This window comes from Cryptosporidium hominis, assembly GCF_000006425.1.
Source record: "Cryptosporidium hominis TU502 chromosome 2 CHRO012070, whole genome shotgun sequence".
Lineage (NCBI taxonomy): Eukaryota > Apicomplexa > Conoidasida > Eucoccidiorida > Cryptosporidiidae > Cryptosporidium > Cryptosporidium hominis.
In genome coordinates this window covers 1-23,067 of record NW_667391.1, presented here as the reverse complement: position 1 = coordinate 23,067, position 23,067 = coordinate 1, and the positions used below count along the sequence as shown (strand labels likewise).

The window sequence follows — 23,067 nt, the reverse complement described above, 5'->3', positions numbered from 1 at the left end:
TTAATTATAAAGATTTCATTTTCATGATCCTCTCACCAATTTACNATTTTGATNCAGCTGCAATTTTTCTGAAAGCTTAGTCTGGGACTGATGTAGCACTCCTCGGGGTCATAGATAAGGCCAACACTTCTTTTACTTGTTTCCAATACCCATACGATTCTTCAAATTATCGACATACAAATTCCAGTGTATGATCTAATACTGAGTTTTTTTCTTTTATAAAACTTATGAGTAATAAACCAAATCCTACCCCTCAGAATTAATCATTTGGCGGCGTGTAGAAGCGGCTATTTTTTTTTAATTTTTTTTTTATTTTACTAATTTCACCTTGATAATTACAATATTTACTTGGATAAATATAGGGCAATTTGATTGTTTATTCCAAATACAGCAGATGATCGATTATTGCCATGTGTTGAATTTCGTATCTTTTTATTGTTAGCTTGACAAATAATGATATACTTCGTATTTATCAATCAGATTGGTAAATTATTTGACTTATATATATCTTATTAAGGAATTTAAAAATTTGATTATTCTTAAATCCCCATCCCAAATTATTTGATGATACACATCTCTTGAGAATGAACAAAACGATTTCTTCTGACAACCTTAAGGACGCAGTTAGAAAGTGGCATGCAAAGAGAAAAAAAGACTCAAATAACCAAGCAAATAGTGAAAACACGGGATCAGAACCTGAAGGTATATTTGGTACAAAGAAGCATGACGTTAGACACATTTCTGCATGGAGCCACAATAATTTTGCTGAATCAAACCAATTATCTCACTTCACAAATGAGCAAAAAAGACCAAGATCGACTGTAATAGAGAACAACATTAAATATATATTTGATGGGCCTTTGTCTTTTGATACTATAATGGCATTGAAAAAGAAAAAATCAAATGTTATTTTTAGCAATAATGAAAAAATGCTCAATAACCCCAATATTGAACAAAATGATTCTAAAAGCGCAATAAATCAATGCTACACACATCAAACTAACAACTCTCAGGTAATGGACAATTTTAAAGATGAAATTGATATTATATACTCGAAGTCTATAAGCGCTGCCCAAAATTTTTTCAAGAGCAGTTCAATCTCGGAGGTAATTAATTTACTAGAATACATTTTAAACTTTTTATCATTCAGCACTCAAGAGTTGATTAGTAGATATAATAAAAAAGCTTATTTTGACAGGCATGAGAAGTCACTAGGCATTTGCATTAATTTTATTTTAAACAAATCTAATCTAACGGATGAACAGTTTGACGAAATATCACTGGAGTACCTTGCCAAATATCCTAAAGTTTTTGAATCACTTAAGACATTGACCAAAATCAATGGGTTAGATGATGTGGTACCCAGCGAAATAAGTAATCATCTTCAAAAGTTAAACTCGCAGATTGACAAGATTTACAATTTGCTATTAAATAGGTAAATTAAAATAATGTTCGTGCTCAATTAACCTGTAATCTCACTGAGCACCCTTTAAAATATTTGATAATGATTGTATCGAACAGATTATAGTTACAGCTTGTTTTGCCTTGCATACGACTATTAGGTAATATATTAATTCTGTATATGAAAAAACTATTCTACACCTTTCGAAGTCTGAGCGTAGAATTCTCTGAGGAGATCGAATTGTCTTTTTGAGTAAAACTTTTAATTCGAGGGGAAGGAAGCTGTTGTGAACCAATTCTGTCATTTCAAATTTGACAATTCCACATAGTTTAAATACGTAGCTCCAGATTGAAGACCTTATGGGATTAGTTGTGGGAACCTTATAAATATCACAAATTGTTGTAATGTTCTTATTACAGTTATATAAAAGAATGTCTAATTCGTCCTTAATACACTTTGAGCATTCTCCTGAGTAAATCGATAAAACAGACCATGCAGTTTCAGAATAGAATTCATATTCTAGCATTTGAATTGAAAAACTATTAAGCATGCTCATGAAGTGCGCATTTTTATTTGTAAGGCATCCATTCTTCAATTCTTTTTTGTTTTTTCTAAACTCAAAGGTCTTTTCATTGTCTTTAAAACTAAATTTTTTGTTGGATTCCAGCTTATTTAGAACTAAATTAGGGCTTTCTGCCCCAATAAAGTTGCTTATATGTTTGAATCTTCCGGATAAAGAATTAAACTGCAATTTTGGTTTAGAATTCATCACAGAAGAAAGAAGAACTCGATCAGCCTTATGTTTGTCAGAGTTTGATCTGAATAGAGGAATTTCGTCTTTGCTAATACCTAAAATATCGCCTTGGGGCGGAAAGTGATTAAGCAAATCTTTTATTCTAATCAAAGTTGAAATCTCTCCTTCATATTTTTGTTTTGAATGATACTCACTCTCAAGATTTTTTTCATTATCATTAAAATTCTTAGTGTTGATTTGAGTGTATTCTCGCAGATATTCATTGGATCTAATTTGACTATCTGAAAATAAGGACGTTCTATCTAAATTAAAGTAGTCTTTCCCCTCGTTAATTTGTTTCCTTTTTAACTTTGCACTAATTGTGCTATCTAATATCCACTTTAAATCTATAAAGGAGTTTATTTGAGAAAATAATCTGAGGTTGTAAATCTTGTTTAAACTGAAAATTGGAAGCTTTAAAAAACTTAATTTTGGCATTGACATATTTTTGTTTGTATTTGAAGTTGAATGATTGTTTTTTATACGATGGGTATAATTTTTTTCTTCTTTTTCTACATCTATATATTCTGATAAAATTTCTTTATAGTATGATGTTGTTAAGCTATCGGGATTTGAATTTTCATGAAAAAAATTCGACGAGATTACCTTTCGATATTCAAAACAATCTTTCATAGTGGCTGGGTTTGGTTTGTAGCATGTATTTCCATCGCAATTTGGTCCTTCCAATGGATCTGGGCCAAGCTCCCAATGATCCATAGATGTTATTCCAAATGAACATGACAATTGCGATATTGATTGTATTGTTGTAACAATACATAAAATATGGCATAGTTCTGTTATTGTCCAAACTTGAGTATCTGAAACTTCTCCTATCAGATGATTCATAAGTTCATTAGAAATGTAGGCAGGTTCGAATGTAATACATTTTAGAAATTCAAAAAGCGCAAAGAATTTAACTGGTAGAGAATCTGAAGGATTTTCCAACCATTCAATTGGACCATTGTTAAATACGTACATTTGCATTTCTAATTTGATCATGTAATCGTTGTCGTATAAGGATGAACATAAAATCCCAATAAAGTGACGGTAGTGCAGTGGTAAAGCACCAAAGTTTTGATCTTCCATATTTATTTTGTAAGATTTGAGTAGCGCTTTTGCATACTCTGGAAGTATGTAAACAATTCTAAATACAGACGGAATTCTCCCATGAAATGTATTGAAAACATCTTTCCAAAAAGTTTCATTCTCATCTAAATAAAACTTGTTATTAGGAAAAAACCCAGGGGTACCAGGAACTAAATACTCTGGAGAAATGAATCTTCCACAAGGAAGACAATGTTGATTATTTTCGCTATTTTCTGATGTAAATATTTTGATTGCTTCTCTAATTGAAATGCAACTTCCTCCCAGGGTGATGCTGAATAACAAATCCGGGTGTATATCTTTGATTTTTGTATAAAATAATGTGCTATTATACTCCGTTAATAACTTCTTTGGGTCTTCGTCTCTTCTTGAACCAATTGACCATGTTTCATTCAAACTGTTGATAATTGATTGCCAACTATTGGAAATAGACTCTCGAATATCTGAGTAGGGATTTAGGCAAGTTGATAAGCGAAGAAGAATGCATAAAGACTGTTCAAATTTCCAGTAACTTGTTTCTCCATTTAACAATATTTGTTTCTGTATTATGTTGACTCTGTTTTCTATGTATCTTCCAATACTATTTGATTTTAGTCTTTCCCAGTTTGGGATATCCAAAAAAATACTAACAAATTCCTTATAGTTAACTAAAAGAAGAGATATCGGAAAACCATTATCCATAGTTTGACACTAGTTTTTGTAAATAACATATTCAATAATTATACGCTTACGAATAAATAGATAGTAGCTTACCGCCAATAAGGCAAATTTTTTTGGTACTCAACTGTTAAAACAATATTCATTAAAAGCCTAAACACTTATAATGAAACTATTAAAGATTCAACAGTAAAATCTAGAATCTAATGTATTACTATGAATATTAGCACAATGAAAGTTATGGAATGAGCCAATACCTCCAGTTCCATTTATATTTTTATTAGCTTCTACATTACTCATTAAAATATTTCCCAGTCCTGATTCAACTTGGGAATTACATGGTGTATTGCTAGATACCAGGTTTTGGTGATTTTGCCTTCCTAATTGTCTCTGAAGGAGCTGCTCATTGCATTTATCAACAATAAAGGATAAAACTACGGATGGGAGGGTCTCTAATCCATTCATGGACCCATCGGAAGCAAATTTTGCACTAACTGGCAGTGTTGTAAGGCCACTAAATGATGATGGAAAGTATGAAATTGTAATGTAAGAAAGATTTTGCGAAATTTCTGCGCATGGATGAATATTCCTGTTTTCTCTAAATGAAATAGACTGTTGTTGTTCACGCCATTGATCTGTTTTAAATGGATATCCTACTGAAAATCCTGTAACTTGTGCCGAGCTATTTGCATTAGAAATTCCGGTATTAAAAGCTCTGTAATGCTCGTTTGTACCGGATATATATTGATTATCGCACTTTAACTGTGTGCTGTTTTGGATATATCCACCATTAAAAGTATCAATTTTTTGATTGTCTGAACATAGAGAAATAGATGAATCATCTTTTAACTGGTTATTAAAATGGTTAACACTGTGCTCGGAATTATTATTATTTACATTTTTACCTGAAATAATTTTTGACAAGTTTCTCCTTCTTGACCATCTCTGTCTATCTGCAACTCTACAGGGCTCGCATGATCTCATATGGGGTGTTGCATCACGCTTGTGACATCTCCAGCAAAGTTTTGGGTCGTCTCTACGCCTCCTTGCCATGTTATTTTCTTTATTAATTGATTTAAATTTGTCTGAATTTACCTTTTCTGTAAGATTATTCTCCAAATACGAAAACAAATTGAGGTTTTGACTGGACTCCACATATTGATTTTCAGTTTTAAATTGGTTTTGATCTTTTAATAAACAGTCTATTATTATTGATTTCGGAGTTTCTTCTTGAGAAAATGAGATAGACTCTGAAATCTTTTTATGATTTGTATTACCTCTGTGTATTTCTAGAAATTTTGGATTGCATTCAGAAGCGTTCACTTCTTCTGAAATATTGTTCGTACTGAAGCTACACTTGGAATTACTATGACTGTAATTTACATTTCCGTTTACGTTTACGTTAACATTTACATTTAACTTATTACTGGTATTTTGAATACTTGTATTCAAAATTTTAGGAGAGTTGCTTAAATTGCTTGATGTCTCATTCCAATTGCAAGCCTCTTCATCAAAAGATAAGATCATATCAGAGTTGATATATATTTCAGGAATTTGTATCCCTTCCATATGACTGTCTTTATGAGACCTTATTAATAACTTTCAATTAGTAAATATATATCAAAGTTCAAGTACATAGGATATCTAAACTCGTATTAAATTAGAACAGCTTAAATCTTCAGAAGTTCGGTTGCTTACATTTAGCATCTCTAATTATTTTGAAATATTCTGAATTTTCAAATAAGGGAATTTTTTCTTGTAAAAATTTCCCTCGTAAAAAAATTGGCTCCAAAAATTGTCCCTCGCAACTATATTGAACGGTTCTAAAAAAAAAACACATGGAAGATTACTTTAATTTAAAAAAGCAATATACTTGAGGTAAACTTCTCTAATTTATCAAGATGATGCAAAGTGAAGGTAGGTTTAACTTATCTTTGTCGTTCTGTCCAAGCTAATTATCTTTAGACTGTAGTGATACTACCTTTACTACAACAAACAATCCCTACTTAAGACTCTTAAATGCGTATATTGAAAAAACAACTGTTTACCCCAAATCCAGATGGTGTTTTTTATTTATTTTGATTGCAATTTTTGCATTTAGAGTATATCATTGCCAAGGTATGTTACATTGCCATTAAAGTAGAATAATAACGTTTCGATTTATTATAAAATACATTTAACTTTATTCTATATTTATTTGATATACTTTCTTAAATACACTAATTATAGGTTTTTTTATAGTTACATATGGCCTTTCAATTTATTTATTAAATTTATTCATTGGGTTTTTGTCTCCGCAAATTGATCCAGAAGAAGAAGGTATGGTTCTTCCCATGCATGACACTCAAGAGTTCAGACCATTCGAAAGGAGGCTTCCAGAATTTAAATTTTGGATATCTGCAACAAAAGCGACTATTGCTTCAATATTTCTAACATTCTTTGAAGTGTTTGACCTGCCTGTTTTCTGGCCGATACTTCTAATTTACTTTATTTTTTTGTTCATTTTAACAATGAGGCAGCAAATTCAGGTAAGTGTATAAAATTATTATTACATTTTAAAATAGTAACTAATATCCTTAGCACATGATAAAATACCGTTATGTTCCTTTTTCATGGGGGAAGCAAACATATGGAGATATTACAAAGGGAAAGCCAACAATAAATAAGAAAACAAGCCTGGGGGGAATAGGCTTGACTTTGATAGGCGATAAGTAACATTTCAATTAATACTATTTTTACTTGTTTTTTTTTCAAATTTTCAACAAGTTTACTTAAGGAGAATATGCGCCAATTGTAAATTTTATAGTCATTAGAACAATAAACTTTTAGATGAACAGATCTATAAGATTATTTATAAATAATATTTATTTGAATTATTATTTTATTTAATGGTCAGGTCAATATTATTTGCTCTTCCTCCTATTCCTGTTGGACTACATAGGGAATTAGCTTCTGGACCAGTGATTCAAAGTAGTGTTGCAGAGTTTGCTTTTAAAAAAAAGATAGAACCGGTTGGTGAGGCATTTTTTTACAGGTATGAAGGGAAATACTCAAGTAAAATTAATTTTTTAAAAGAAGAAATTAAAATTGAAAATTCGATTCCTATCAATAATATTTATTCTCAAGAAGAGTGTCAAAAAAAATCTAAGAAAATATCTGGAAACAAACTTGCCAAGGGCGTTTTATCGTTGGCACGCCTGAAAGAGCTAGTTGAAGAAAAGGAAACTCTCTATAAAAAATTAGGATTGGATGAAAATGTATGTGTTAAGGAAATTAAACAGGCATACAGAAAACTAGTGCTTTCATACCATCCTGATAAAAATAAGGAAAATAGTTCAGACGCAAGGTCCGAAGAATTTCTTAAAATTCAGGAAGCATATGAAATATTGAGCGATAAGAATCTGAGGCACGCATACGATTCTGCATTGCCATTTGACGATTCCATACCAAGTGTTTACGTTAGCGAAAATAATGATTTTTACGAATTTAAAAACTTTTTTTCACCTATTTTTCGCAGAAATTCACGATGGTCAATAGTAAAACCAGTCCCTGAAATAGGAAACATTGATGACAATATTGAAGTTATTGAAAACTTTTATGAATTTTGGAGAGGATTCCAATCGAATAGAGACTTTAGTATTCATGAAGAGCATGAGCTGAACCATGCGGAATGTAGAGAAGAAAAAAGGTGGATGGAACGACAAAATTTTAAAATTCGCTCAAAATATATTAGAAATGAAATTTCTAGAATTAACAGGCTTGTCGATCTCGCATATAAAAATGATCCAAGGATTAAACAACACTTTGAAAATCTTAATAAAAGAAAAGAAGAGGAAAAGCGCAAGAAAATAGAACAGAAGAAAATTGAGGAAGAGGAAAAGCGTCTAATGGATGAACAACAGAAAAAAAAAGCAATTGAGCTAAAATCAGCGATTAAATCATTGCGAATTTCAATAAGGAACAAAATGAAAAATATTTCCGATGTAAATATTTTTTTTGATAAATTTCAAAAAGAAGATTTCTCAGTTTGTTTAAAAACTATTGAGGACTTTAATTGGATTAATATTTTTTTAAAAAACATACATTTAACCGAAGTAGTCCAAATCCATTCCATTGAAAAAATTAATCTAAAACAATGGGAAGAATGGCTCCTTAAATTAGATCACTTTCAACTTGAGCATTTAGACAATTTTTTGAATAAATGGATTGAAGTGTTTGGCGAGAATTGCAGTGATGATTATTTGAAAAAATTATACTTGATTTTTACTATTAAAATCCTTCACATAAACAATTTTGATGCGAACAAGTCTTTACAACCTACGAAAAAAACCAATGAAAGCAATATGTCTAATCTTTCGAACGATTGCGTAACTGTAAATACCGAAAATTTATCTTCTGATTGGACAGTTTCAGAAATGAGTCTGCTCGCAAAAGCTCTCCAAAAATATCCCGGTGGTTACAAAAATAGATGGGATATGATTTCCGAATATCTTAAAAATACGAAAACAAAGGAGCAGATATTAACAAAAGTTAAAGAACTATCCGAGTCTGAGAAATTGGCAAAGCTTTCTAATGAAGTCAAAGAAGAGTCGGCCTTTGACACATTTATTCAGTCTAACAAAGGCGTTTTAAAAAAATTTGACAATATTCCCGATGTTAGAGATTATTCAGGTACTTCAATCATAAACAATAGCGCAAAAAATGATGTTACACACCAGAAGAAAGAAATTGATCTTTGGACTAGAGACCAACAATGTTCATTAGAGAGAGCATTGAAACAATATCCTTCTTCTTTACCTTTAAATGAAAGGTGGGAGTTAATCTCTTCTTGTATTCCAGGAAAAGATTCATCGCAATGTCTTGCTAGATACAAATTAATAAGAGAACGGTTATTAAAGAAACAAAAGTAATATTTGTAAAAATTTAAAAACAAATACGTCACCGTTAATTCTTATTGTCTGTAAATAATAAGATCGGAGATGGTTTTGATGTTGGCAATGGAGACAAGAAGCTATTATATATCTTTCTTGTTGGAGTAGAGCTATTGGCTTTAGCTTTAGTAGATTTATCATCAATTGATTCAATTAAAATACTAGGAATTGAAGACTGTCTGTGTTTGCTTATTGCGTTTTTCTTAATACCACTTTCTGAATTTGATACGCTGGAAAGGAGCCTTCCAGGCAATGAGTTCCTTACTCTTTTGTTTGTAATTCTGAATTGTAACGAGGAAATGTAGTCTTCGAATCTGCTTCTAGCAAATTCTATATTCGAGTGAAAAGAATATCCAACAGATCTGAATAATCGCGAATTAGAGTTTTTTGTTTCTGCAGCCTTAGCCAATGTATTTGTATTGCTGCCTATCAAAATATTCGAATGTTGTAATTGGCTATTGTTATGTATACCACGGTAGTGCTCACTTTGATAGTTTCTTGCGATGTCTGCCGCTTGAATAAAGGTATCTGCCAGTAGTGAAGGGCTGCAAATCTTATGTGAGGAATTATAACAGTTATTATGTTGATATAATTTTTTGCTAGTATTAGGTGAATTCATGCTTAAACCAAAAAACGATAGCTTAGAGTCATGAAATAATATATCAGTATCTTTCATTTCGCTTGAATGCGTTTCACTTTGAGATACAAATTTTTTATTTTTAATCTCGCTAGGATCGTCTTCTCCTTGTTTAACAGCAACCAGACCACCATTCAAACAGTTTTCTCTTTCCCTGTTATACCTTTCGAAAACGCTAAGCATCAAATTACTGTTGAATTCAGTGAAATCCTCTTTTTTGTTGGCAAACTTTCCAAAATCAATTTCAATATAGAGCGATTTTTTAAAATAAATATATGCACCATAAAAAGTAATTATTAAAATTGAAATTGAAAGGAGTGATGTAATGATTCCAAACTCCTTCTCAAAATATTTCCATAAATAGTGCAAGCAAAAACATGATAAAATCGGAAGAATTGGAGTTAAAAAAATCATATTTACATATTAGTATTTTGCACCACTCAATTGATGGTGAAGTATTCTTGTATTTTTCTACAAAATTTCAGAAATTGAGACTATTTTAAATTTAAAACGCGAATTTCTGAAGTGTATTGTTCTATCTCATAATTTAACCCTATCATTAGGCGCAAGAGATGAAAAAAATAAATCGAGAAAAAAAATTTAGTATTTGCACATGAGTTTTTACCTATTTAATTAATTTGAAATATTACACGAAATAACAGTAATATCATCAACAGACGTATTATTTGTCGAATTTAACCAAAAGCCTTGACATTTTTTTATTGCTGAATCAAGCTCTTTTTGTATGCAGAGCTTGTTATAATCTATGCTTGCCTCATCTGAAAATTTGAGGAACCCATCAGTTGCCAGAATAACTTTCATTGAACTCCCTTTTTCTATTTTCATTTCCCATATCTCAGGCTTATTTGAAATCCCAACTACTCTTCCATCAGAGTCTCCTAGACTTCTTGTAATAGAGAAAAGTTGTGGCTTTTTTTCTTCAATACGATTTAAAGAAAACCTGTTATTTTCATTGATAGTGGCTCCATTACCTATTATTCTCTCTTTCTCAACAATATTGCTTAAATCGTGCCTTGGGGTTGAATAAATCGTGTCACCTGTATTTGAATCTACAATAATTCCCCCTGAACTCCCTAACTGTACCATAATTAACCTTTCGAAGTCAATTATTGCAAAAGTAACGCTTGTGCCAGAAGTTCCAAAAGAACCTTCTCTTTCTAAATAGCCTTGAATTCCCTCGAATATTTTCAAAATCGAAATAATAATTCTTTTTTGGTTAAGTTCTTGTAGTGAACCTAAATTATGATTATAAGTGATATCTGAAATTTGGCTATTATCCTCAAATTTGAAAGGCATACCCAAAAAGATACTCTGTATTCCCTTAATGATCTTTTGCCTTACAATTGCAGTAACTTTATGTCCATAACGCCCGTGCCCATCAAAAACCCCAATAATTAAGGTATTATTAGCTAGCTTTACAATGCAGAAATCGTCTTGATTCACCATACTTTTATTTATTCTTTTGCCCTTAACACACGCAAAACTAATTCCCATTTCTGTAAGATTATTCTTGGCCAATTCTTCGCATGGCCTCCAAATACATTTTTTTCTAGAGAACACTTCATTATCGTCATTTGAGTAGTCTCCACAAATATAAAGTTTGAATGAATCTTCATCCAGTTCTTTATTAGCGTGTTTATTATTTCTAGCTTTAACTTTCAAAGGTGGAAGAGACTCTCTACCTTGTAGTGAAATACCGGAAAATTTAATCATTTCTTTGTGAAATAATTCTAATTTTAATTTTAACATTTGGTTTTCTCCCTCTTTACATATAATTATTTCCTTCAATTCAGATATTTGTTTTTTTAATTCCCTGTTTTCTTCGTATATGCTTTTTTCGTTGCAAATTGCGGATTCTCCTATTTGTTTTGCTGAGTTTATTTCTTTAGAAATAGATCCAAAGGAAAGTCCGAGATTTGAATTTCCATTTCTCTTTTCAATGCTTAAAAATGAGTTAAGTGTTTGCTTTGAAAGCTCTTCTAGTGATCTTTCAGTGCTTAATTCAAGCCTTGAGCTTCGAATTTCCTTTAAATTTATATTCCCTCTTACAGGGCTAGGAGATCTGGAAATTCTCCCTGCTCTTCTATGGATAAAGCTTGCAAGATTAGTTATTTGAGATCCTAAACTGGAGTTTAATCTATTCCATCCGCTTATTGTTGCAGACTGCTTGCTTGGACCAATTATGTAGCTTGGAGATGGAGCAGAATTTTTTGTAGACAAAGTCGATAGGTGGCCTCCTGATAATGCTAGCTTTCCTTTACAGGAAATATTCTGATTTGAAGAATCGTACATATGCACTATTCAATTATTTGAGTAACTTAAAATAACATATTTCCCTTTGATAGTTGTCCTCATTGACTGAAATGACTTTTCACACAAGACAAAACGTTGACCAGGTTAGTTATTAGACTAAAGAGGGGGGAGCTAAATTTAAACAATTAATAGATTTAAATACAATTAAATATTCTAAATTAATCATAATTAGTACCATTCATATTACATTTGAATCTCTGAGAGCTATGCCATATTTCTTTATTACTTCTCCTAAAAACCTTAATGAATAAGAAAATTTGACAAACTCCTCTATTGTTACCTTCAACCTAAAATCTATGAGTAGTAGCGCGTCTACTTCCAATCTAGATAATTCAGTCTCTGAAACACCTCCAACATGTGCGTAGTGAGTATTTGGTAAAAACTTGTCGTCGTACAGCTTAACTGAAATGACTAAAGTTGCCAGCATAAGGCGATGCGCGCTTTTCGTGTCGAAAATATATGATGGATTATTGTCAATAATTCTTTTAATATAAATGAACATTAACACAAATAAAGATGGGCTACATAAGAAGTACTCAGAAAGCCTTGTAAAATAATCTTTAATGGAAATGGGAGGGTTAATCTCTGAGTCAAACAAAGTACACAATTCGCTATTGGCTTTTCTTGTAGGCAAACACTGCAAAATAAGCATAATATCACTCATTGTCCTACCAAAGGAATATCTGTCCATCAAAACTGAATCATGGATATTAATTGCTTTATTTTCAGAAGTATAGTTTTTGGGGAAAAGGTGTAATATATCCAAGAGATTAGATTCTTCGTTAACTTCTTTATCTTCAAAAACTTTATAATTTTCAACTATTTCGCTCAACCTTATCCTTTTTAGAATAGTGCAAGCATTATATTTAGCATCTATAATTCTTAGTAAAAAGTTTAAATCTCCAATTAATAAATCATCAAAAACACTATATTTAGACTTTTCAAAACCATTCTCATCATTAACAATTATCCTTCTGCACATTAATTGATTGGGATATAAATTGGCTTCATCAGGAAAATGCAGGTAGTTTTTTATTTCAGGGGCTAATTCTGCTAGAATTTTACTATTGGGGTTAGTACTAACTTCAGAGTCACCTTTCATATTTCCGATAAATATAACTAACTCATTCAATTAAAAAATATTTCTCGAATAAATAGCTTAGATCATATCCACAAAAATCTCAGCTAATCTAATCATTCCAATTAATCAGCAAGCTTTGATTAAATGTTAGAAAAATTAAAAGACTGCTCGCGCGAAAATTCGGCATATAAAAATCTAGCGTACTTGTTTTAGAAAAAAGATAATTAGCAGTTCATAAAATAATTTTTACTGCCTTAAATTTCCTCCTATGCATTTTTGTTAGATCTCAGCTTAACTTAACAATAGTATCAAATAGCTAAATTCCACATAGTAGGATTGAATACCTTTACGGCGATATTATCGAAATTAAATCGTTGATTATTTAATTAACCTTTAATAATGGTAATTAATTAATAAAATCCCTATGTGGAAGATGGGTGCATTTTTTTTTTTTTTTTTGCGAATGTGGAAATAAATATTTTCTCAATTTTCAATAAACTAACTTAAATATAAACTAAACTCAAATCCATGGTTAAATTTGGTACATACATTATAGAGAACAATGATAATGGACCACAATTAATAAGAAGAGAAAAGTCTGGGCCATTGATTGTCTTAAAGGTTGGAACATCAACTTTAACAAATAGCAGGACAGGCAAACTTTCGGTTTCAAATATCGGTGCGTTGGTGGAAACAGTCTGTGATTTAATGGATAAAGGATGTAGAGTTGTATTAGTGTCTTCCGGGGCTGTTGGAGCTGGGTTGCTTCACATGAATATCAGAGAAAAACCAAATAAGCTTCACCTGAAACATGCAATAGCTGCTATTGGCCAGCCACTACTAATGAGAGTTTATGAAGACTTTTTTTCTATGAGAGGCGCAAAAGTTGCTCAATTACTAATGACTAGATCAGACTTTGTCAACAAAGATAGATTTATTGACTTTAAGAACACACTATTGGATTTGATACATTGGAACGTTGTCCCAATAATAAATGAAAATGACTCTGTAACAACTATTGATCTTCATTTCGGCGATAATGATACACTAGCAGCTTACTGTGCAATTGCAATATCAGCAGATTGGTTAATATTGGCTACTGATGTTGATGCACTTTTTACAAAAAATCCTCGACTTCATAGAGATGCCGTTCCAATACTAAAAGTAAACAATATTGATTCCATTATTCATATGGAAAATGACGTTTCAGATGAAAATTGTGGCACTAATTTTGGAACTGGAGGCATGAGAACTAAGATTTTTGCTGCGAGGATTGCGGCTGCAGCCGGAATTTCAACATTTTTAGTGAATGGGTCGCACCCCAACAGACTATTGCAACTAGTAGACTCAATAGATTTTAAAATGAATAAGGCTCATAATAACAATGCAATAAGTTCGTATTATAGTCCTACTAGTGAAGCCAATGATTTAGAAAAGGTTAGTCTGTGTGAAAGCTTGGATATGAATTCTAGTAGCATTGAAAGCCTTGCTGATACAAAAACATGTTTCGAGCATTCCTACTCCTCTATAGTTGGTAACTTTATCGAGGAAACCCCAGAATCAACACAAGTAGATAATGGTATAATTACATGTGCTTTAGAAGAACTATATCAAGGAGAATACATTGGTACTATTTTTGCTAGGCAGGCTCTAACTCAAGCTATGAAAAATCATAAAAGGTGGATAATGAGCCTACCTATTTCTGGGAAAATATTTCTCGATAAAGGAGCCATCAAATCTGTTACTGTCGACTCAAAATCCCTTTTTTCTGTGGGAATTGTCAACGTGAAGGGTAAATTTGAAACAGGAGATGTTGTTTCCATTATTTGCGACGGAGACAAATGATGAAAGAGAAATTGCAAGATGTGTTTCCAATTTTAATTCTGAACTACTTAAGAAAATAATGGGTAAAAAGTCTTGTGAATTAAATGAGTTGTTAGGATTAAATTCTCAAGGAATTGTTTCCGATAGGGCAAATATAATAAAACTATAACCAATTTAATAAAACTTTCAAGTTGCTATAAGCATTATTTAGGTGCGTATAGGGGTGTGTGTATGTGTGCTGAAATAAATTTATAATTATATCATTTAAAAGCTAAAAAATGGACTTTTTAAATTTTCCAAAATTCTTGTTTGGAAACATATATGAAAGGATATATGAATGTTGTGTAGTGAATGAGCTTAAACAAGAAAAAAAAGTTCAACAGCAAAAAAAGCTAAAATTTAATAACTTAAATATATTATTTTACAATCAAAAAGACTTTCAAGCAAACAAATACTCTTTAAGAGGATGCATGACATCCAGAAACAACTATAATTTTCAAAAAAGTGAAGAGTTTTTTACGTGTAGAAAACTATACAATGAATCAAAGCTAGCTGCTTGTGAATATACAATTCCTATTGAAAAAACCCACAGACAGTCCATTGAAGATTATAATTCAAATTGTTGGTTAAGTCAGAAAAAAAAATCTGGATTCAAAATTAATATAATTCCATCTAATAAAACGCAAATAACTCCTATTAATGTCCAAAAGGTAGTAAAGAATGAAAATGAATCTGAAAAAAAAAACTCTAAAAGTCAAATTAATGGAGCGAAATACATCATTCCCATACTTAATCTCAATTTTACTGAAAAAAGAAATAGCGAGTTAATGACATATAGAGAACATTTTTCCGCATCGAATAATAAACAGATTTCACCGATTCTAAGTAACTTTAAAGATAAAACACTTGAAGGTGGTAGAAAGTTACAAAATGAATGGATCAATGTAAATATGCTTCTTTTATCTGCATACCACGACCGTACTATACAAAGCACTAAAGCAAAAATCGAGATGTTAACATTCTATGCAATTGAAATTTGTTTTAAAAAAATAGATTCTAAACTCCACATAATCGAAGAAGGCAGTTTTGGAAGGGTTTACAAGGGTAGGTATAATAACTGTGATGTCGCAGTTAAGGTACCAAATCTGGATACAATGAAATCAGACCCATTTGGAGTTACTGAAAGAATCTTGAGAGAATGGAAACTACTAGCAAAAATTAACCATCCTAATATTATTGGTTTCAAAGGTGGTATAATATTGCCTAACAAGCATATTTGGTTAATAACAGAATTTATACAAGGCTGCGACTTACATTCACTAAAGTATAAGTTTAAGTATGAGATTCCAAGAGAAAAGGCCATAAAAATGATTAAGCAATTAATTAAAGCCTTAGACTTCCTACACACACCAACAAAGGAAAAGGGAATAATCATCCACAGGGATATTAAACCAGAAAATATTATTATTGATAATAATAATTGGAATATTTATTTGTGCGATTTTGGAGATGCAGAAGAATTTGGCTCAGGAAACAAAAGGAGACTATCAGGTGCAACATGGCTTTACTCTCCAATAGAATTATTAAATGCAGATCCAATAGGAAATCATATATCAATACAAAGCGTTTCGCAATATAACGAGAAGTGGGATATTTGGTCGCTGGGATGTGTATTACAGGAATTTTTTGGAAATTCAAATCCTTTTGAGTACATTGTAGATGTTGCAGATAATTCTAACCAGATTTACTCAAAACTAGTGAAAGCTGTGAGAGAAAATAAGTACATCCCCAATATACCCACAAATATCCACCCTCAAATTAGAAAAGTGATAGAGATGTGTCTTCAGCCAGATCCTCGTCTTAGGCCTAGCGCAAAAGTTATATTAAAAATAATAGATAACGTTTTTTAAATTTTTTTTTCATTAGCAATTTACAATTATGAAACCCTTGCGTTTATATTTTAATTTGAAATAGATTTGTTGGCGGCTTAGATCAAAGTACCGTAATGCGCATGCATCACGTGGATGAATTATTAAAAAGAATATTTTAATTAAATTCTTCTAGTATAAATGGTTAGAAACGTAAGATCTAAATATGTTGTTGGATTTACTATTCATGCTGGGAAGGGGTTTATTACTCCGAATCAAAGCCCAATAAACCCATTAGTTGTAGTAAAATGTTGCGGAAGAGAATACAGGAGCAAAATTAAGTACAATAAGTTAATTGCGACTCAATGGGATGAATCCCATTCATGGAACGATATATTTTTGACTGATTCTGAATGGGACATGTCATTTATTACTTTTGAGGTACAATCTGCCAATTCATTTTGGAAAAATGATGTTATTGGGCAATGTTCAATACAATTAAAAACACTTAAACAGAGAAAAAATCACTTTTTAAAAAGGCATTTCAACATTACTGAGCTTAATGATACTTTTCCAAAAGGATTGCTTTATTTAACAGTATATGCATGCGGTCCGAATGATACTCCCCCGACAAGCGATATACTGGAATTAATGAATGCAGAAGAAGATAAGTTTCAGAATAATCAAGTTGATTTTCTAAATCAAATTGTAGGAGCTCACGAAATGAAAAAAGAGTTCTCAACTTTAGAAAGAGAAAAGCAGATGTACAATTTATATGTAACAATTTATAGAGTTGAAGATTTATTATTCAAAAAAGGGCTAAGAGACCCTTTTATAACAGTAGAGTTTAGTGGTTGTAGTATGCAATCATCAATTGCTCGCGGTGTACTAGATCATAATTTTAATGAGTGCTTTAGATTTCCTGTTGTTGTACCAATCGTTGAGGATATAATAATATTAAAATTATGGGATAATTCAACAAAACCCCCAGCAATCATTACACAAGGAAAGTTTTCATTTGCGAGAGTTAGATCTACAACAATCCCTGTAAGATGGTATAACTTTTATGGAAATTCTGCACTAAATATAGAACTTGGGAATAAATATTCTAACGATATTTTCTTTACAGAAAATGTTTCTTCCCAAAGCGATATTTATTTAGGGAGAATACTTATTTCTCTAAAAACAGAGCTATTAAGAAATAAAGATCAATTAATGCCGGCTCAAGTGATAGCTGCTCAGCCGCTTGATGAGCTTTTTACTCAGCCATGCAATATAATCGCAGATGTATACTCAATTAAAGGCATTTTTGGAAGAAATGCATGCGTAGAGGTTTCGGTTGGGCCAAATAAACAGAGAACTGAATTTGTTTCGCGTGAGGTCGAAGGACAAAATTATGATGACTGTAAAAACAATATGGTGAATAAATCAAAAAAACAACAAAGTATGGATAATTTTGTCTATGGATCAACACAAGGTAGGGTTCCAAATATTGAAATTGAGTCTCAATCAAAGGAAGAATTTACTTGGGATATAATCATATCAGTTTATACTCACACTAATTCAAATGTTAATAAGGTGGATGCTCAAGGAATATTGAGTAGTAGTGAGCTGGCTCATGGTTCCAAAAGAGTTGCATATTGTCGATTAAAAATAACCGACATACCGCATTACATCGAAAATAAGCCACTACCACCTATTTGGATTCCATTAAAACAAACAAGAGATGGTTGGATAGATATGATAGATAACAAAGAAAGAAGCTACAATAATAGATTTGAACCTTTATCAGAGACCGAAAACGAAAAAAATATTGAAACTAACAATATACAAGAAATTGACTTGTATAGTATTGGCTCAAGTGCTATCTTGATCTCTATTTCTAAGCAATTTGCTTCATCAGTAAAGCGTACAAAGAGGCACACAATAAAGTGTATAGATTATGAGCTAAGATGTTATTTGTATGCTTGCAGAAATCTTAATGAAACAGGAAAAGATAGGACAAATCCCTATATAGTAGTTTCATGCAATGGAGTCTATACAACATCTTCTGTTAAAGTTAATACTAATAATCCAACATTTTTAGAATGCTTATTTTTGAGAGTGAAAATAGAATCTGATCCTTTAACATCTTTTCCAACTGTTGCGCCCATCACAATAAGTGTATTTTCAAGACATAGTTGGGGAAAAAGATTTATCGGATTATGTACCTGCATATATGACAGAATTAATGGAAGGAATAAAAATAATGAGCCTATTAGTACCTTAGAGCCGTTTTGGATTAAATTAAAAGGTGGTGCAAGGTTAAACAATCATGTCGGCGATATTTTACTTTGTATTGACATTATTAAACTGTGCGATTCAAAAATGGTGCCACCACAACCTTTATTTCCAGAATTAAAAAGGGTACAGATGATAGTTACTACTACTCTTCTTCAAGATTTATTTATGATGACTGAAGAAGATGTTAAATATAATATTAAGTCAAAGCTTTCGCAGGATGAAGATTTATCACTTTTAAACCAAGGAATAATTGGTTCAAAGATTGAAAAATATAGAATTTTAAAGGAGATGAATGGTAATTTTTTTCTTGAAAATCATGAAAGGGGAAATGTATATTCAACAGAAATAAAAAATCCAATTATTGAGTTTACTGTAAGCGCTTTTGGTAGAGTTGATGCTACCACAGAAGGATCTGAAAATGTTGATGATAAGCTACTAAAAAATTCAGAGGGTAGAACAAAATCATCTAGTAGCATTCCAACATATAGGCAGATTGTACAGTGGAAGTCTATAACATCCGCCGGGGCAAAGGAATTTTTCAATAAATCTTGGAAAACTTTAAGAGGATACAACTTCGAATTCTTCAAGACAATCTCTCTAGATATTTTTTTACCGTTATCGCCATTATTTGATCCAAGACTCACAATAAGAATCTTTGAAGGGTTAGTAGATGAATCTAAACTAGTTGGTGAGTTTGTTATATCTTTAGTTTCGTTTCTACCTTGGATACCTGATGTTGATTCTGCTCACGAGTGGATTTCTTCAAAACATGATTTTTCTAATAACATAGATATTGCAAAAATAACAAATGTATTATCAAAAGGATCTAAAAAAAAAAACTTAATTAAACATTCTGGCTTAGCAAGTATTGCTCTTGCAGATATGGAAGAAGATAAAGAAAAAAAGATGAATTCAACAGCGCACCCTTTCCCTGCTGTTTCACAACAAGAAGAAATGGAAGAACTTAAAAAAAAAAGTTTAATGAACCAGGGGTTAAACCAAGCCGGAGTTCCAATTACTTTAATAAAGTCCTATACTGTTTCCAATGTATATTACCCTAGGATATCGCAGAACATGTTCACAATTAATTTACATATCCCGTTTCACTTTATTATTGTTGCAGAGGGAAAGACTACTGATAAAAGAAATAATTTGAAAATCATGATATCAAATTCAGGGATGGATACAGGAGGAGTGATTACTACAAGCACATCTGGAAAGACAGTTTCACTCCGCCCATCAATTGACTCAACTATGGAAGAATTTCTTTCAGATATTCTTATTCCAATAATTCCTGTGAGAAAAAAAGGGTTTGATGGAAAGATGAAGACATTTGGGTACTTAAGGGGATATATTCTCTTAGCATTGCCTGGGGTACTAGATGAAATTAATTCTAAGAAGAGCAATGAGAATATTATAAATGATAATATAGATGAAGACGAAATTATATCTCAAGAAATAAAACAAGCAGTTGAGAATAACAAAATTTCTAGATGTTACAGCCATGAGATGATCAGATACATAATAAATATAAATAGTTTATATAAGAGGATCAAAGGTGATAATGTGTACCCAAATCCTGTTAGAGTACGTCTATATATATTGTCCGCATTGGCACTAGTAGTCCCAATTGACTATAGTGAAAATATTTATCAGGAATCACTTGAAAAAAAAACGCTCTTTGAAAAAATTAAAGATAAACTATCAATAATAAATATGTTTGAACAAAACATAAGGATAAAATCATTTTATATTTCAATTGTTTACGGTTCAAAGGAAGAAAATTTTAGGTCGACTGCAAAGGGGACATTAAACCCTTTATTTTACGTATGCCAGGAGTATAACGTAAACTTTCCAGTTGAATCTAGGTTTGAGATTAGGGTTTGGGGAATACAAGAAAAAGTTTATCCATATCTAGCATGTAAAATACTTGGGTTACTAAATCAGGAAAAGAAAGAAGATGTCGAAAATACCGATCTGAATGGAAATTCGAATAATGATTTGGTTATTAATGAAATTAATAATGAAGTTTGCCAGGAGTTGGGACCCGAATATGATGTTTTTATTGGGAGTACTGCCATGGACTTAACTGATAGATGGCATAGCAAAGAATGGCGTCAGATGATGAGAGAAGATCATATACCCATTGAATATCGTCCACTATACAGGGACTGCACAAGCAATGTCAACTATGGTTTGTTACAAATGTGGGTTGAAATTATGAGTTCAAATAAAGCAGCAGTTACAAAAAGGTATGAGCTTTCAGAACCGGTACCAACAGAAGTGGAGGTTAGGGTCATTATCTGGGCAGGAAGAGATATAAAAACTGCAAATAATTTAGATTATGGAGATTATTTATTTAAATCTACCCTAGATTGCAAACAGTATCCAGAATTTAGGCCAGATTTTGGTAATAATAACCCAAGGGTACAACAGACTGATGTTCATTATAATTGTAGAACTGGGGAACCTGTTTTTAATTGGAGGCTTGTTTATCCGCATCTGGTAACACCAATAAGTGGTTGTTTACTTCAAATTTCAATTTACCATTATAGCTCATTTGGAAATCACGAATTTATCGGCGAAGTTAATTTGGACTTAAGAAAATACATAATGAATGTTGCAAATTCGTTAGAAGCAATTGATGAAGATGTCGAATTGCCACTTGTGAACTCACAAAGCGTAGATTCGTCATTTGATGCTGGTTTTGTGCAAGTCACAATTCAAATAATTCCTCAGTCAGAAGCAAATAGTAAAAAGGTTGGAATGGGGAGAGATATACCAAATAGATTTCCGAAACTAGTAACTCCTTCAGTTGGAAGAAACTGGGAGGATTTCTTACAACTGAAGGAAAGGCAGGATGCGCTTAGACCTATTTGGCTGAAAATAAGAATCGTTTATATAATTTTTGCGATATTATTATTTTTTATCATAGGTGCGGTATATCCTGCATTGTTTTACCAGTCAATTTATTCCTAAAGACATACCAAATTGATTTTTAAATTATTTATATTCGGGAGAATATTCAAGTTTGCGGTAAAAAAAAATACATAATTACATGGATTTGTGAAGAAAGGGTTTAGTGAAATGAATAATTCCAACTAAACTTATTCCTACACAAATTTTATTTAAGTTATCAAATTAATATACATTATCTGTGTTTTTAAAATGAGTGATCGTTTTTCACTCTTTTCTCTATCAAAAATTTCAATTAGCGACTTATTAATGTTAAAAGAGAAAAAATGTGAAAATAAAATTGAAAATGCAAAATTTATCACAAAGTCATCGAATCTTGAAGACATTTTTACAGAAGATTTTAAGCAAAAAATGGAGAGAAACAAAATTTGTTTGAGCGTGAAGGCGCAAGGTGATGTTCTAACTCATTTTCCTCTTTTCTTAAATAAACCATTTACTTCTAATGAAAACAATAAATCTTTATCTGGAACAATTGATACAAAAAAAGAAAATCTTCATTTAAATCAAACGAACAATAGTGCTATTTCAAAAAAAAGAAGTAAAATTAATAAAATAATTGAAACTAATATTGGAGATCATTTGATTTATGAAATGAAGATTAACAAAAATCGATTCGCAAGAAAAGAGTTAACTAGCACAAAATTAATTTGGAATTCAATTCAAGAAAATATTAAAAGTATTATTTCTTCTACTGAATAGTTAAAATTGATTCATTGATTTTTGTCTAAACCTGGGGTCTTGACTGTACAATAGCTATACTAAATGATTTTATGCTTGATCCTTGGCAATCTTCAATTATACAGCCCTCAATATCCTGTGGTATTTCGTCAAATTCATCTTGAACATAAAATGCTATTGTTGCCAATTGTCTCAGAGCTTCATTTCTGTAATCTTGGTCTTTTATTATTGGCTGACTCAGATACTTAACATATTTACTAATAGGATCGAATAATGGAACTGACTGAAATACTCCTGCTCCTGCAAACCCTTCAATATCTTCTGCATTTGAGTCTGACCTAAAAATGAAGTTGCAAGGTATGTTACAATGATCAATTAAGATTCTATTATTTTGAGAAATTGGATTAAACATTGCAGTTGATTTTGAAGGAAACGAAATGACGTTGATGTTTTGAATAAAATTTTTATCTTTGTAATTTTCACAATCAAGGTAATCGAT

General features: G+C 31.4%; 12 protein-coding genes across 12 annotated transcripts; 6 read left to right on the top strand and 6 right to left on the bottom strand.

The window, feature by feature from the left end:
- Positions 1–584: 584 nt before the first annotated feature.
- On the top strand, positions 585–1,439 carry Chro.20239 (hypothetical protein). The annotated part of the gene is made up of 1 exon (XM_662332.1): positions 585–1,439. One exon carries the CDS (start codon positions 585–587, stop codon positions 1,437–1,439), a length of 855 nt encoding a protein of 284 aa, XP_667424.1.
- Positions 1,440–1,475: 36 nt separating this feature from the next.
- Positions 1,476–3,980, bottom strand: Chro.20240 (hypothetical protein). Its single annotated transcript, XM_662331.1, has 1 exon — positions 1,476–3,980. The coding sequence occupies one exon, from the start codon at positions 3,978–3,980 to the stop codon at positions 1,476–1,478; it is 2,505 nt and encodes an 834-aa protein (XP_667423.1).
- A 159-nt stretch (positions 3,981–4,139) lies between these two features.
- Chro.20241 (hypothetical protein) lies at positions 4,140–5,525 on the bottom strand. The annotated part of the gene is made up of 1 exon (XM_662330.1): positions 4,140–5,525. The coding sequence occupies one exon, from the start codon at positions 5,523–5,525 to the stop codon at positions 4,140–4,142; it is 1,386 nt and encodes a 461-aa protein (XP_667422.1).
- A 1,319-nt stretch (positions 5,526–6,844) lies between these two features.
- Positions 6,845–8,866, top strand: Chro.20242 (zuotin related factor-1). Its single annotated transcript, XM_662329.1, has 1 exon — positions 6,845–8,866. The coding sequence occupies one exon, from the start codon at positions 6,845–6,847 to the stop codon at positions 8,864–8,866; it is 2,022 nt and encodes a 673-aa protein (XP_667421.1).
- A 34-nt stretch (positions 8,867–8,900) lies between these two features.
- On the bottom strand, positions 8,901–9,938 carry Chro.20243 (hypothetical protein). Its single annotated transcript, XM_662328.1, has 1 exon — positions 8,901–9,938. One exon carries the CDS (start codon positions 9,936–9,938, stop codon positions 8,901–8,903), a length of 1,038 nt encoding a protein of 345 aa, XP_667420.1.
- A 219-nt stretch (positions 9,939–10,157) lies between these two features.
- Positions 10,158–11,837, bottom strand: Chro.20244 (hypothetical protein). The annotated part of the gene is made up of 1 exon (XM_662327.1): positions 10,158–11,837. One exon carries the CDS (start codon positions 11,835–11,837, stop codon positions 10,158–10,160), a length of 1,680 nt encoding a protein of 559 aa, XP_667419.1.
- Positions 11,838–12,036: 199 nt separating this feature from the next.
- On the bottom strand, positions 12,037–12,960 carry Chro.20245 (PREG-like protein). The annotated part of the gene is made up of 1 exon (XM_662326.1): positions 12,037–12,960. One exon carries the CDS (start codon positions 12,958–12,960, stop codon positions 12,037–12,039), a length of 924 nt encoding a protein of 307 aa, XP_667418.1.
- Positions 12,961–13,467: 507 nt separating this feature from the next.
- Positions 13,468–14,784, top strand: Chro.20246 (glutamate 5-kinase (gamma-glutamyl kinase) (GK)). Its single annotated transcript, XM_662325.1, has 1 exon — positions 13,468–14,784. The coding sequence occupies one exon, from the start codon at positions 13,468–13,470 to the stop codon at positions 14,782–14,784; it is 1,317 nt and encodes a 438-aa protein (XP_667417.1).
- Positions 14,785–15,041: 257 nt separating this feature from the next.
- Chro.20247 (hypothetical protein) lies at positions 15,042–16,673 on the top strand. The annotated part of the gene is made up of 1 exon (XM_662324.1): positions 15,042–16,673. One exon carries the CDS (start codon positions 15,042–15,044, stop codon positions 16,671–16,673), a length of 1,632 nt encoding a protein of 543 aa, XP_667416.1.
- A 159-nt stretch (positions 16,674–16,832) lies between these two features.
- Chro.20248 (heat shock protein DNAJ pfj4) lies at positions 16,833–21,893 on the top strand. The annotated part of the gene is made up of 1 exon (XM_662323.1): positions 16,833–21,893. One exon carries the CDS (start codon positions 16,833–16,835, stop codon positions 21,891–21,893), a length of 5,061 nt encoding a protein of 1,686 aa, XP_667415.1.
- Positions 21,894–22,082: 189 nt separating this feature from the next.
- Chro.20249 (hypothetical protein) lies at positions 22,083–22,589 on the top strand. The annotated part of the gene is made up of 1 exon (XM_662322.1): positions 22,083–22,589. One exon carries the CDS (start codon positions 22,083–22,085, stop codon positions 22,587–22,589), a length of 507 nt encoding a protein of 168 aa, XP_667414.1.
- A 25-nt stretch (positions 22,590–22,614) lies between these two features.
- On the bottom strand, positions 22,615–22,980 carry Chro.20250 (starch associated protein R1). Its single annotated transcript, XM_662321.1, has 1 exon — positions 22,615–22,980. One exon carries the CDS (start codon positions 22,978–22,980, stop codon positions 22,615–22,617), a length of 366 nt encoding a protein of 121 aa, XP_667413.1.
- Between the last annotated feature and the right edge of the window lie 87 nt (positions 22,981–23,067).